This window comes from Drosophila bipectinata, chromosome 2L, assembly GCF_030179905.1.
Source record: "Drosophila bipectinata strain 14024-0381.07 chromosome 2L, DbipHiC1v2, whole genome shotgun sequence".
Lineage (NCBI taxonomy): Eukaryota > Metazoa > Arthropoda > Insecta > Diptera > Drosophilidae > Drosophila > Drosophila bipectinata.
In genome coordinates this window covers 22,941,338-22,956,164 of record NC_091736.1, presented here as the reverse complement: position 1 = coordinate 22,956,164, position 14,827 = coordinate 22,941,338, and the positions used below count along the sequence as shown (strand labels likewise).

The 14,827-nt window shown below is 37.7% G+C and overlaps 1 protein-coding gene across 4 annotated transcripts; it reads left to right on the top strand.

Moving 5' to 3' along the window:
- The first annotated feature begins 2,692 nt into the window (after positions 1-2,692).
- LOC108132591 (uncharacterized) lies at positions 2,693-14,791 on the top strand. 4 transcript variants are annotated; one of them, XM_043213752.2, is made up of 4 exons: positions 2,693-2,851; positions 6,660-7,103; positions 14,188-14,348; positions 14,544-14,791. In XM_043213752.2, exons 1-4 carry the CDS (start codon positions 2,758-2,760, stop codon positions 14,571-14,573), a joined length of 729 nt encoding a protein of 242 aa, XP_043069687.1. In that variant the 5' UTR covers positions 2,693-2,757; the 3' UTR covers positions 14,574-14,791. The 4 variants fall into 4 exon arrangements, with proteins under 4 accessions (XP_043069687.1, XP_043069686.1, XP_043069688.1 ...); XM_043213751.2 differs by having other exon boundaries at positions 14,188-14,398; positions 14,518-14,791; XM_043213753.2 differs by having other exon boundaries at positions 14,518-14,655.
- Positions 14,792-14,827: the final 36 nt, after the last annotated feature.

Here is a 14,827-nt window from a genome sequence, read left to right as displayed (position 1 = left end):
TCACCACTATCCGGTACGCGTTGCCCCATGGATTTTCTTCCGCCGAGTCGCATAGCTCCAGGAAGCATTTCCTTTTGCTGTCTCGGATGGCCACCTTCAATGCTTTGCGCCGGTCCTTGAAGGCTAGGAGCCGCTCCTCAAAGGCGTCGCTGCCTCTCGCACGCTGCATGAGCCTCCTTGCTCTCATGCACTCAGCTCGGATGGAGCCGATCTCGACGCTCCACCAGTAAACGGGAGCGTGGTTCCTGCGGTAGCGGTAGCCTACATGGTGCCTGTGAGACGACCAATGAAGGATATGGAAGCTCGATTCCACGAAAGCTTCCCGAGCTGCCTACGTTGCAGGTATTCAGACCTATCCGACTCCGCACGACCGACGATAGTTTGTATTGTTTTGCCAAATCAAATAGTATCCATAGAAAATCCCAAATTTCTAACTCTAAAAAAACGAGAGGTTTGGAATTTTTGAATAATCATTATATGTATAACTGCCATATAGGACCTGTAGGATTAGTCGGCCGATTTCGGCCGTCCCTTTTTGTATACTGCATGCAAAAGAAAGAAAGGTGTGTGCTAAGTTTCAACTTTGAAACTTTCAAGTCGATAGCTGTAAAACTGAGACACTAAAAACGGGCATGCTCATATCAATTCATGAGGTGATCCCGACCCCTTCATAGAGTCGGAGATGTCTCTACTGCGTTGCAAACTTTTGACCAAAATTGTAATGGTACAAAAAAAACAAAGGACGACTGTGTTTACCGTTTCGACCTTAACTTTTTGGGGCCCTGTCGAAATAAAATGTTATTTATTGTATTCTTTCTATTTTACTCAAACAGTATTTGAGTAAAAATGTGAGTCCCCATACGTACCAGTTTAGGCACTACCGGAAGTTGGTTTTTTAGTTTGAAGTTTTTTTCTGTTTATTTTCAATTCTTAAGTATCGTAAGATAAACAAGAAAGGAATGCTAACTTCGGGCGGAGCCGAAGTTTATATACCCTTGCAGTTAAAACCGGATATATATCGCAAACACCGGATATGGTTGGCCGATCCTTATGGGAATAGGAATATATAATCCAATTTATTACAATACAAAATCTAAAAAAAGTCCCAAACTTCTATCTTCAAAAATACGAAAGTTGATATTTCTACCAAATACCATTTCCGATCGTTCAGTTATATGGCAGCTATAGGATATAGTCGACCGATCCTAATGAAATTTGGTAGGTCGGATCAACTGATCAAATATATAATCTGTACCAAGTTCCAGCTTTCTATCTTCAAAAACACGAAAGTTGGGTCATTTCCGATCGTTCAGTTATATGGCAGCTATAGGATATAGTCGGCCGATCCTTACGAAATTTGGCATGTCGTATTATTTTGCCAAAAATAGCTCTCATCTCAAATTTGAACTCTCTAACTCTAAAAACACCAAAGTTATACCATTTCCGATCAATCAGTTATATGGCAGCTATATGATATAGTCGGCCGATCCGGGCCGTTCCGACTTATATACTGCGTGCAAAGGAAAGAAGGGTGTGTGCAAAGTTTCAAGTCGATAGCTTTAAAACTGAGAGACTAGTTTGCGTAGAAACAGACAGACGGACAGACAGACGGACAGACGGACAGACGGACATGCTTATATCAACTCAGGAGGTGATCCTGATCAAGAATATATATACTTTATAGGGTCGGAGATGTCTCCTTCACTGCGTTGCACACTTTTGACCAAAATTATAATACCCTCTGCAAGGGTATAAAAACTGTTTTTATTGTTACAGCATTTGACAATAGCGTTTCGATCTTACACAGTCTGCAACGCTCTTTTTTAGCAAATACCACAGAATGTTCCATGCAATGGTTTTCACACAAAGATAGTAGTTGAATCGACATATTATCAAACTATTTGACGCATTCATGATATCATTGTTTTGACCAAGCCAATTTTCATTGCGGTACTTTTATACACCCAAGTATAACAAAACTCCGATATACCTTTTCATTTGATCTCCGTACATTGAAGATTAATGCCGTTTGTGTGGGTATATAATCGATACAAATTAGTTTTATTTGTTATTTAATCAATTACATTATTGTCACTTCATCGATTCGGCGAATATTGCTGAAATGGCCTACATTCTTTTCACTCTACTCAAGTGTTTTGGGATCAATTTTTTCAAAGCAACTACACAGGCCCACAATTTCCAATTTTTGTTTTCTTCCCCGCATAGGTTAAACTGCTCAGTAACCTTTAGACTTCCTGGAAAGGGGAAGGTTCAGAAGAAACATATGTAAGTGCCATCACCCACAATTTCCGCGGAACACCTACGAGAAAAAATGGTTCAAATATTGCCATATTGAATTATATTGAATATAATATTATGTGGGACCATATTGAATTATGAAGGACGTGAAATTGCGTTGACCACCATTGTTTTTAGTACAATATCTGTCGGACTGTGTTTTCAAATAATCAAATTTTTCTAGGGAAATATATAATTTGCCCGCTATCCGCTATTTATAAATTTTTCCCTCATTTTATACTTAAAATATAAAAGATTTAGTAAAAAATAGCTAAATTCTGTTTGAATACTCAGCATTAAAAAACAATTTACTATTAGAAAACATGAAATACATAGTATTATAGTATTTGTAGTATTTTTTGGTATATTTTGGGTGGAAAACCGGTATATTATATCGAAACTGTTCCTGTGCTCATACATACATATACTGTTGTGGAATTTTATCAAGTTATTTACAAAATGTTTATAAATTCAAGAAAAACCCTTTTTCGCCTTGGACACCATTTTCCTACTTTAATAAATCGTTCCGATACCTTTTTCCAAAAGTATCCTGGTAAATATGCACATATATACTTAATTTAATTTGAAATATAAATTGCGCTACTTAAAGCGCATAAGGGTTCAAAGGTTGATATTCTCTGAATGTGAATAAAAATACATTTACACACAAAACAATTGACAAAAATTTTCTTAATCAGCAACTGATAAAGTGGCATGTTTTAAACTTGGCAATTTACCACAGTATTCTGAAAAATTCTAGTCGAAGCACATATTAAGTCGAAGCAGCATATTGCTTCTTCGATTCATTGCGACTAAAAGGTAGGTAGAAAGTTTCTACTAGAAACAACTGGGGAATTTGTTGCATTCCTCTTATTTTGCGAAAATAGAAAAATTATCGCAGCTGCAGTTATAAATGAAAAAAAGTTGGACACACCACAAACGATCCGAGCCAGAGCCAAACGCCAAAGTTGTGAGAGTTTCACTTACATATATATGTATGTATTTACATAAATATGTATGCAAATACTTCATAATTTTTATACTTGTTGGATTTAAAGAGACGTAGTAGAAATTGTTTATCAGGTCGAATATAGCACGAAACCGTGTTTAAAATATTTTTAAACACGGAAAAAATGAACGTTCCAGTTTGCCAACTATTTTCATAGCAACACTCCCGCAGTCCAAAGGCAACAAGAACTACATAGCAATGCGAAGACTGGCGCCGGCCCCGCCTTGGCCAAAGGCCCAGAACATCAGCAGCACCCGGGACTCGAGGAAAATGTGCAGCCAGCACCGGCCCCGTCGGGCGCATTAAGTCCGACCAAGGATATAGAGATATGGCCTCACCTTTGAAACCGGGAACGAGCCTTTATGATCAAGAAAAGATAAAAGCTTCTCCTAACCTGGACCCTTAATGTCAGCCAGCGAATAAGTCTATGCATTAAAAGTCAGTCAGTAAATATATAGGTATTAGAGAAACTTGGATTATTAGCAAAAGTAAGGAATTAAGGATGGAGTTTTAGTAGATACTTAAGTAGCAATTTAAAATAATAAAGATGAGGACTATGGGGCGTCCTTACAATATCTGTTCAGATGGGGCTTTGTTTGAAGTTCGCAGTTCTTGATGTCGTGCTGACAATAAACAAAGCGAAAAATTAACATTCCTTTTTCTTTGTTATATATACGGAGCGGTCCAAGTTACGGGTCTGCAGGAATAAATTATTGCTATGAAACCCAGTGGGAAGTAAAAAGAACGGAAATGGTTTTTTTAACACACTCTATGCATTAATTTATTTTCTTCTGTTGAGCAAAAAGCTTTTTTAATACTTCTTTAATAATGGCAGAGTTGACCGAAAGGTAATTTATAATGTTTGTGTTGTTTTCGCGAATGCATAATTAATTCTTCTATACGTATGGTTTTTTTTTATTTTATTAATCTTGCTTTTATGCTTTTGCTTTGCTTTTTTTCGTTGCGAACATACCAAGGTACCCCAATGATAGTTCTCAAGATTTTTGATTATACGCGCTGATGTCTATGTTGCTGCTGCTCGCGTTCCCTCACAGCTGGGAGCCATACGTCCAGACTGGCTTTAGGACTGAATTCTAGAGTAGCACCTTGTATTCCAGGCAAAGTGGCGAACGTAAATTTATGACTCCGTGGAGGCGGCTAGCTTTTAGTTTTAGGTGCATCTTGCATTCGATGTGCTTACGCCAGATTAGTCGTCTATCGAGGTGGGCTGCAAGATACGTCACTTCGTTACCTTGAGGAATCGGAGTTAAGTGAAATCGCAGGGCATGTTTGTCAAAACATTAAACGGCGAACATTGTCGTTGTTAGTTGTTCGTTCGTAGGAATATCCGCAGTATACAAAACATATAGACAAGGGCCGAGTGCGCTTTCTTGTGGAACTCTAGCTTCGATGATGCAGTTTCCCAAAGTAGCTGCGTTGCATCTTACTGAGAAAACTTATTGAAGAGGTACGACTCGAGTAGCTTGTGGGTGTTGGCAAATGCGTTTAAACTTTGTGCATGAGTCCATTAAGCCAAACTCGGTCGAAAGCTTGAGATACGTCGAGAAAAATTGACGGACGAATATGGCGAAACGCGAAATTTGCTCGAACACAAAAAAGGGAATAAGTCGGAAAGTTGCAGTAAAAATTTAAAACATAGTCAAAAACCAAAGAGAGAACAAAAATGAAAATACTGTTCCTTTTATTAGTCTGTTAAAAAATATTTTTAAGACAAAAAGTGACCAATTTCTAAATTGGTTTTTTTGTTTTTGGCCTATGAAATCAACCACTGTGCACCGGGAACCTTTTTTTGGTTTTAGCTCCCTTATGACTTTTTCGATTTCAGAGGGCAAAGGGATAGCTTTTGAATAAGTGGCAGGAGGAATGAATTCGAGGCAGGATTTGGTGGAAGAAACATGAGGGGTGACTTTCTCCGAGTTGTTCTCAGTTCGGTAGTTATTATTGTTTCTTCCTCTTAAAAAATTTTATTTTTTAATATTCGCTCTTCAACTTTTTTTTTTTTTTGATAGGACTCTTAAAAAATTATTAACTATTAAAAAACGTCGGAAATCGTAAAATCGGTTTGAAATTACGCGTTTAGGAATTTTAAAGCTCAAAAAGCCACGAAAAACGGGTTTTTCCAAATAAATCACGATTTTGAGGGTGTTCAAATATTTTCAACACGGTTTTTAGCTATATTCGACCTAATAAAGAATTCCTACTAGGTCTCTTTAAAAGTTCCTCCAACCCTCCGGAAGGCCCTCCGGTTCAGAGGTGATCGAAGGTGCGCCATTCTCGAATTCCTGTCGTCGAAAATTGCGACACAATCGCCGAATTTGTCCCGAGGGACCGACATAGTAGCAGCTGTAGCATTGGCCAAGAGCGGAGCATGAGTCATAAAACTGTTATAAACCATTTGAAGAAGCTTGGATTAAAAAAAAAACGACTTGACGCAAAATAAACATTTTTGACCGTATGGATGCATGCGAATCGCTTCTGAATCGCAACAAAATCGACCCGTTTTTGAAGCGGATGGTGACTGGCGATGAAAATGTGGTTACTTACGACAACGTGAAGCGCAAACGGTCGTGGTCAAAAAGCTATGAAGCTGCCCAGATGGTGGCCAACCCTGGATTAATGGCCAGGAAGGCTCTGCTGTTTTTTTTATGGGATTGGCAGGGAATCATCAGACCTTTCCTGCCAACAATTCGACCGCTTGAAGGCAGAACTCATGGAGAAGAATCCATCTTTGATCAACCGAATTGTCTTCCATCAGGGCAACGGCAGGCCACACACATCTTTGGTGACGCGCCAGAAGCTCTTGGAGTTCGGATGGGAGGTTCTTTTGCATCCACCGTATAGTGATTACCACCTATTTCTGTCCATGGCGAACGCGCTTGTTAGTCAGTTGGCTACAAGTTGGCCACAAGAGAGTCCTGTGAAAATTGGCTCTCCGAGTTTTTTGCCAATAAGGAAGCGAACTCCTATAACAGGGATATTATGAAGTAAGAATATCGTTGAAAACTCATCGAACAAAACGGCGCATATTTGAACTAAATCGCATTATTTTAACCAACTAATACAATAATTCAATAAAAATACTGCAAGACTTTTTCGACAACCTTATATAAAAAAATTTAATTATCAAAGTGGCCCAAGTAACAAGACGACACCCTTTGTTTAAGTTTAACTGTTAAGAAATACCACTGGAAAGGAAATTTTTAAAGATTCACCAAATAATTTAAATTTTTAGTATATATATTCTTTAATAGAAACAATTGAAGAAATTGTCTGGTTTAAAGTTATAACTTATTTCATTATTTTTTTTTATTTCTATTCTATACAAAAATAGGTTCCCAACTGCTTAACAATAGTGCACCGACAGAAACTTACTCTGCTCCTGAGACAATTCCTATTCCGGTCAACGTAGATGCGGCTGAAACCACCCGTTTTTCTCCACATCGGTCGAGGGATATTTCCTCCATTCGCGCACATTCATCATCGCAAATTGACATCACTAATAGTTACGACAATAAGTGTGTGCCAGAAATAGCTAATACTAATTTTGAAGTAAAATTTCACATACAATCATATGATTGTAATGGATCTATTAGCCTAAATTCAGTTATGCAAAGTAATGTCCCAACTCCATTCGAAGGAATTCATAAGATATCGCATTTAAATATGCCTGGAGGCCAGTGGTCGCAAGAATGCAAGTTTACATCGCAAAGTTTGCAAAATTCGCACTATACCTGCCTTCGGGATAATGCCCGCGCAAACTGGGCGGATTACCAAGGTGAGCAGAAAACATTTTTTCGAAATTCTTTAAGAATGTAAGTTTATATCGGTTTAAACTTTAAAGCCACTTTTCAATTTGAATGCAAAAGAAATCAAAAGGAATAATAAAAAAAAATTAAATAAAAAACTGAAGTTACTACATGGGGGATGAAATTAAGAAGTTTGATGTATACGATTATATCGTATACATGTATATGTCCATTTATCTTCGTAAATTTTGCTCAGATCGGTATTTTGGTGTTTTGTTTAGAGGTATAAAACTTTAAGTTAGCATTGCTGTTCAAGATGGCGACCGATTTAACAGCTTTCATGTGATTTATCTCAGTTTGGTTTGTTAATTCATCATGAATAGACTCACGCCTGAACAACGCTTGCAAATAGTGCAATTTTATTTCGAAAATAATGGTGCTGTGCGGAATACGTAGCACCACGCCATTTTATCGTCGACAAAATCGTCCATCAGAGCATTTATTTTGATTAACCATGGAACGTTTTTGCAATACGTTTACTTTTTTGATCGATCCCCAGAGACGCCGTACAGAAGAATCTATTGCTACTGTAGAGCGAAGCATTGAGGAAGACACGAATAAGTCCATCCGCCATCGAGCAAAGAAGTTGAATCTGTGGAAGATCTTTTATGCAAGGATGGAAGATATATGGAAGATTTTTCGTAAGGATCTTGGTTTGCATGCTTACACAATCCAACTCGTGGAAGAATTGAAGCCAAACGTTCATCAAGCAAGGCGTATTTTTGTCGAATGAGCCCAAAACGAGATTGCCATTGTTACTGATTTTCATAAGCGAATTTTGTTTAGCGCACTTTTGGTTGAATATTAACGCCAAAAAACAAAACTGCCCCATTTGGACTGAACCTACCCTAGGGTGTATGTCAAAACACCGTTACTGCTTCAAGTCAATCCAGAACGTTACATTCAATGATGATAGAGCCATGAATATAAATTTGTTCATTCCTGAACTAAAAGCTAGATTTCTAGAAGCTGAACTTCCAATAAGACGGCGCAACATGTCACACAGCTTGTGCCACAATCGATTTATTGAATGACACGTTTGGTGACCGACCTGTTTTAGACCTGTAAATTGGCCTCCAAGCAAGATCGTGTAATTTAACACCGCTAAACTACTTTCTGTGCGGCTATGTAAAATCATTGGTCTATTTGGAAAAGCCACAAACGCTTGACCAGTTGGAAGACAACATTCGCTCTGCTATTGCCGATATACGGCCACAAATATTGGAAAAAGTCATCGAAAATTAAGGGGACCATCCCCCATTCTCGATTTCAATTTTGACGATTTTTAAAAATTTCCTTTTTTTCAGCCACAAATCAAGTTGAAAAGTAAAGAAGATCTTCACCGATTTAGTTTATCCTATTTTATACCAGAGCTATATATGTATAGAATAACGTATACAAATTTTGAACCGATTGGATTATTACGTTTTGGGTAACCTCATGCGCCAGTCGTAAAAACACTGTTTCGAGAAACACGATTTTAAAAGTTTGAGACGGCTCTCGCCGTCGCTTCCATAATAAATCGGCTATATCAGGGGTGGGCAAGCCTATGGCTCCTCGGGCTCTCAAGGCTCCCTCCGTTATTGTTGTTGTTTTAATTTGTTGTTTGGCCGAGCTGCGGCTCCGACCGTTAGATTTCGTGCCAAACACTGGGCTATATCTTCAAGAGTTTTTGAAATTTTAACTTAAAATTTTAAAGGAACATTCTTGAATAGTTATAAGTTCGAAATTAATTTTAAAAAAATCAATTTTTTGAAACCGAGAATGGGGGGTCCCCTTAAACGTCCAGATTGGACTACATCCGAGACAGCCGTTGGCGGTCATATGCCAGAAGTTATATTTAAAATTTAATGATACAAGATTATTTTTCAAATAAAAAAAAATGCATGTCAATCAAATAATCCATCGTTGTTTTATTGAAATTTAAAGTTATATACCTCTAAAAAAAACACCCTTTATATGTTTAATGGGGGACATCTGAGTAACAGGGGAAAAAAGACGGATATTCTGAAACTTTTTTTGGTCAAATGAAAAAGTCAATCGAAAATTTGTAAATTAGGTCTCATAATATTAGATGCGAAGAAAATAATTTTGTTTTCGAGTAAATATAGTAAATCGAAAACAAAATGGCGGCTGTGCAGCATTTGGTTAGTTTAACATCAACAGCTATTGACACACGTAGGATTTTTGCGATATATTGATTATTTGCAAAATGGTGAGTAATGGAAAAAAAGTTAATATTTTCACGAAAACAAAACGTCACGTCAAAACGTCAAAACAAAACAAATTGTTGATTAAAAAAAAAGTAAGCAATATAAAAATCCTACGTGTGTCAACACATAGAGGTATTTTAAATATACAGTTAAAATTTCAGATCGACCGGTTAAGAGTTGTTCGAGTTATGTGTCCGGCAGTCCCCAAAAAAGTGGTTTTGAGAAAAACGCGTTTAAAATTTAAAGTACTGTGGGATATACCTGTAAGGCATCGCCGCAAAATGAAAAATTTAGACACTTAGACACTTTTGCCGGGCTCTATCTTTTGATATGTTCTTTTTAAGACCCTTTTAAGTGAAAAAAAATTTCAAAATTCAAAATTCTACTCAGATGTCCCCCCTTAATACAATATACCTAAAGATTCTACAATTAATTACAATATTATAATAAACTTTTTTTTTGTGTTTGCATTATTTTAGTTATGTAATTCAGTAAATAAACATTGTACCTTTCTATGTACAGGGTGACAATAAATAACCCGGACAAACATTTTTGATCATAACTTTTTAAGGAACTGTATTTGAGAAAAAATGCAGATACACAACTATTAAATAGGTATTGTGTTAACATATATTCAGGTGGTTTCGTAGTGGCTTCCTTGGGCTGCGATGCAGAGGCCTAAACGTTTCTGGAAATTTAGCGCCATGGGCCGCAGGAGGTTCTTCCGATAATCGATCCCATTCTCGGAGGAATGATTGCTTCAGCGCCTCCAAACTTATGTGGCATTAAGCACATGCCCTGGACTCCAAAATAGACCACACACTGTAGTTCATCGGATTAAGATCTGGCGAGTAAGGTGCCCATACACTGGATGTGATAAAGTCCGAAAAATTGGCTTTGCACCAGTCCTGAGTCAATTTGGCTTTATGGGCTGACGCTGAATCCTGTTGAAACGTCCACTCCATATCACCGAAGTGCCGCTGGGCCCAAGGAAGCACAACAGTTTCCAAAATGTCCCGGCGGTACACTTCCTGATTGATTTTGACCCCTTGATCGATGAAAACAAGGGGTGTTTTGCCAGTGGCGCATATTCCTCCCCAAACCATTAAAGACTGCTCACATTGACGGCGCTCGATTATTGCAGAGGTACCTGGAGCTTTAGCAGACCAGCTTCTGTCATTTTTGTGATTGTGCACCTGTTGGATGGTGAATATCTTCTCGTCCATGAAAAGAACACGCTCCCATTTTTGACCTGCGGCCCGACGCTTTAGCTGACGGCATCTTTGGAGTCTCACGCGCTTATTGTCATCCGTAAGAAGATGCATTTTTTGGAGCTTGTAGGGCTTGAGATTAAGTTCATTTTTTGCTATGAACCGAACACTTTCTCGATTCACTCCGATTTCACGGGCTATTTTTCTGACCGAGACTCTGCAATTTCGAGTGATCCGCTTTTTCACTATCTGGCGAATTCTGCAAGTGTTAGCGGTACATGGTCTGCCTCGCCTGGGACGGTCACCTTCATGGCCAAGCTCATTAAATCGCCGGGTAGCGTCAGAGACCGTTTGTTTTGGTATGCCAAGCAAACAAACAATGTCGCATTGGCGATTTCCTTGTTGAAACAGTTTTAAAATTTCACAACGATTGTTAGACATCCCGAAAGAAATATCAAATTGATGGGAATCACAAAAATGTAAATATATTTGTTTTAGAAAAGTACAAGCTATCGATAAATGCATTTATGTAAGGGCTGCATCATAATACATTTATAATAGATTGCTTCAAAGTTTGTCCGGGTTATTTATTGTCACCCTGTATAAAGTATAATCAGTAAGCCATATCCGTTGTCCAATTTTCAAAATAAGAATGTGATGTAAGAAATTTTTGTGGCACCACATTTTTTATACCCTTGCAGAGGGTATTATAATTTTGTCCAAAAGTGTGCAACGCAGTGAAGGAGACATCTCCGACCCTATAAAGTATATATATTCTTGATCAGGATCACCTCCTGAGTTGATATGAGCATGTCCGTCTGTCCGTCTGTCTGTTTCTACGCAAACTAGTCTCTCAGTTTTAAAGCTATCGACTTGAAACTTTGCACACACCCTTCTTTCCTTTGCACGCAGTATATAAGTCGGAACGGCCCGGATCGGCCGACTATATCCTATAGCTGCCATATAACTGATTGATCGGAAATGGTATAACTTTGGTGTTTTTAGAGTTAGAGAGTTCAAATTTGATATGAGAGCTATTTTTGGCAAAATAATATGACATGCCAAATTTCATAAGGATCGGCCGACTATATCCTATAGCTGCCATATAACTGAACGATCGGAAATTACCCAACTTTCGTGTTTTTGATGATAGAAAGCTGGCACTTGGTACACATTCTATTTTTGGTCAGTTAATCCGACCTACAAAATTTCATTAGGATCGGTTGACTATATCTTATAGCTGACATATAACTGAACGATCGGAAATGGTATTTGGTAGAAATATTAAATTTCGTATTTTTGAAGATAGAAGCTTGGGACTTTTTTTTAGATTTTTTATTGTAATTAATTGGTTTTATTATGATGTAATCATAAGGATCGGCCAACTATATCCGATGTTTGCGATATATATCCGGTTTTAGCTGCAAGGGTATATCAACTTCGGCTCCGCCCGAAGTTAGCTTTGCTTTCTTGTTATACCCTTGCAGAGGGTATTATAATTTTGTCCAAAAGTGTGCAACGCAGTGAAGGAGACATCTCCGACCCTATAAAGTATATATATTCTTGATCAGGATCACCTCCTGAGTTGATATGAGCATGTTTGTCTGTCCGTTTGTCTGTCCGTTTCTACGCGAACTAGTCTCTCAGTTTTGAAGCTATCGTCTTGAAACTTTGCACACACCCTTCTTTCCTTTGCACGCAGTATATAAGTCGGAACGGCCGGGATCGGCCGACTATATCCTATAGCTGCCATATAACTGATTGATCGGAAATGGTATAACTTTGGTGTTTTTAGAGTAAGAGAGTTCAAATTTGATATGAGAGCTATTTTTGGCAAAATAATATGACATGCCAAATTTCATAAGGATCGGCCGACTATATCCTATAGCTGCCATATAACTGAACGATCGGAAATTACCCAACTTTCGTGTTTTTGATGATAGAAAGCTGGCACTTGGTACACATTCTATTTTTGGTCAGTTAATCCGACCTACAAAATTTCATTAGGATCGGTTGACTATATCTTATAGCTGACATATAACTGAACGATCGGAAATGGTATTTGGTAGAAATATTAAATTTCGTATTTTTGAAGATAGAAGCTTGGGACTTTTTTTTAGATTTTTTATTGTAATTAATTGGTTTTATTATGATGTAATCATAAGGATCGGCCAACTATATCCGATGTTTGCGATATATATCCGGTTTTAGCTGCAAGGGTATATCAACTTCGGCTCCGCCCGAAGTTAGCTTTGCTTTCTTGTTATACCCTTGCAGAGGGTATTATAATTTTGTCCAAAAGTGTGCAACGCAGTGAAGGAGACATCTCCGACCCTATAAAGTATATATATTCTTGATCAGGATCACCTCCTGAGTTGATATGAGCATGTCCGTCTGTCCGTCTGTCTGTCCGTTTCTACGCGAACTAGTCTCTCAGTTTTGAAGCTATCGTCTTGAAACTTTGCACACACCCTTCTTTCCTTTGCACGCAGTATATAAGTCGGAACGGCCGGGATCGGCCGACTATATCCTATAGCTGCCATATAACTGATTGATCGGAAATGGTATAACTTTGGTGTTTTTAGAGTAAGAGAGTTCAAATTTGACACGAAAACTGTTTTTGGCAAAACATTACTACATGCCAAATTTCATAAGGATCGGCCGACTATATCCTATAGCTGCCATATAACTGAACGATCGGAAATGATCCAACTTTCGTGTTTTTGAAGATAGAAAGCTGAAACTTAATACAGATTCTACTTTTGGCCAGTTGATCCAACCTACCAAATTTCATTAGGATCGGCCGACTATATCCTATAGCTGCCATATAACTGAACGATCGGAAATGGTACTTGGTAGAAATATCAACTTCCGTATTTTTGAAGATAGAAGTTTGGGACTTTTTTTATATTTTTTATTTTAGTTAATTAGTTTTATTATGATGTAATCATAAGGATCGGCCAACTATATCCGATGTTTGCGATATATATCCGGTTTTAACTGCAAGGGTATATAAACTTCGGCTCCGCCAGAAGTTAGCTTTCCTTTCTTGTTATATCCTGACAGAGGCTATTATGACTTTGGTCAAAAAGTTTAACGACACATTTTCCAACATCCATCTTATATACATTTATTCCTAATCGGCATCACTGCCTAAGTCGATATTCTGTTTTACGCAAGCCTGCCTCTTATTTCTAAAGCTTTGAACTTTGCATACATCCTTCTTTCCGCTGCACGCAATTTATAATTCGGAATCGTCGGGATCGGCCGTCTGTATCCTATAGCTACAATATATAATTGATCGGAAATGTCATAACGTTTGCCATAACATAAAATGACTGCATAATGTGAAATGACTGACCTACAAAAATTTATAAGGATCGGACAAGTCTGTAGGAATCTGTAGGAAGTTCCAACCCTCAAATCACGAAAGTTGGTTTATTTCAGATCGTTCAGTTATATGGCAGCTGTATATAGTCGGCCGATCCTTATAAACTTTGGTAAGCAGCATCAATTGGCATCATCCGTAGAAAATGCCACTTCGCGACCTTAATTAAAATTACCTCTGCAAGGGAATAACAACCTTTTGCAATGCGCTCCTGAGATTACGAGAAACTATCACTTTACAGGTTTTACAAGGCGAAGTTATACTACACAATCGACACCACCTTCTACCTCCTTACCTTCTTCAAATCTACCGGCTCACAAAGAAGCACCAGAAAAATTTTCTAAAAAAGAGCAACTTAAGCAAGCATTTAAGGACTATGGTGCTACTATAGTGGTCTTCCATGTAAGCATTTCATTGATTTCGGTCGGTAGCTTTTATGCCCTCGTTTCTAGGTAAGATAATATTTAATAATACTCAAACAATATATTTCTAAATCACGTTTAATTATACGTGTAATTGTAAATTTTCTAACAATATTAATTAAACGTTATTTTCTTTATGTATTTTTCAGTGGAGTTAACATGATTTCCGTTTTAGAATTTCTCGAAGTCGCTCCATCCGCGATAGCTGACAAATTAACTACTGGAAGCACTTTTGTAATAGCTTACGCTGTTCATAAAGTTTTTGCACCAATAAGAATAAGCATAACTCTAGCTGCCACGCCGTTTATCGTCCGGTACTTGCGAATGAAGGGATTCCTAAAAAAAAAGGACAAAAACACCTAAATACTATAGTAACTAAACTTGTAATAAAAAATTAAATCAAGAAAGTAGTTGCTTTTTAAATTGTATTTTTCTTTTTCACATATTGGTTTAATTCTA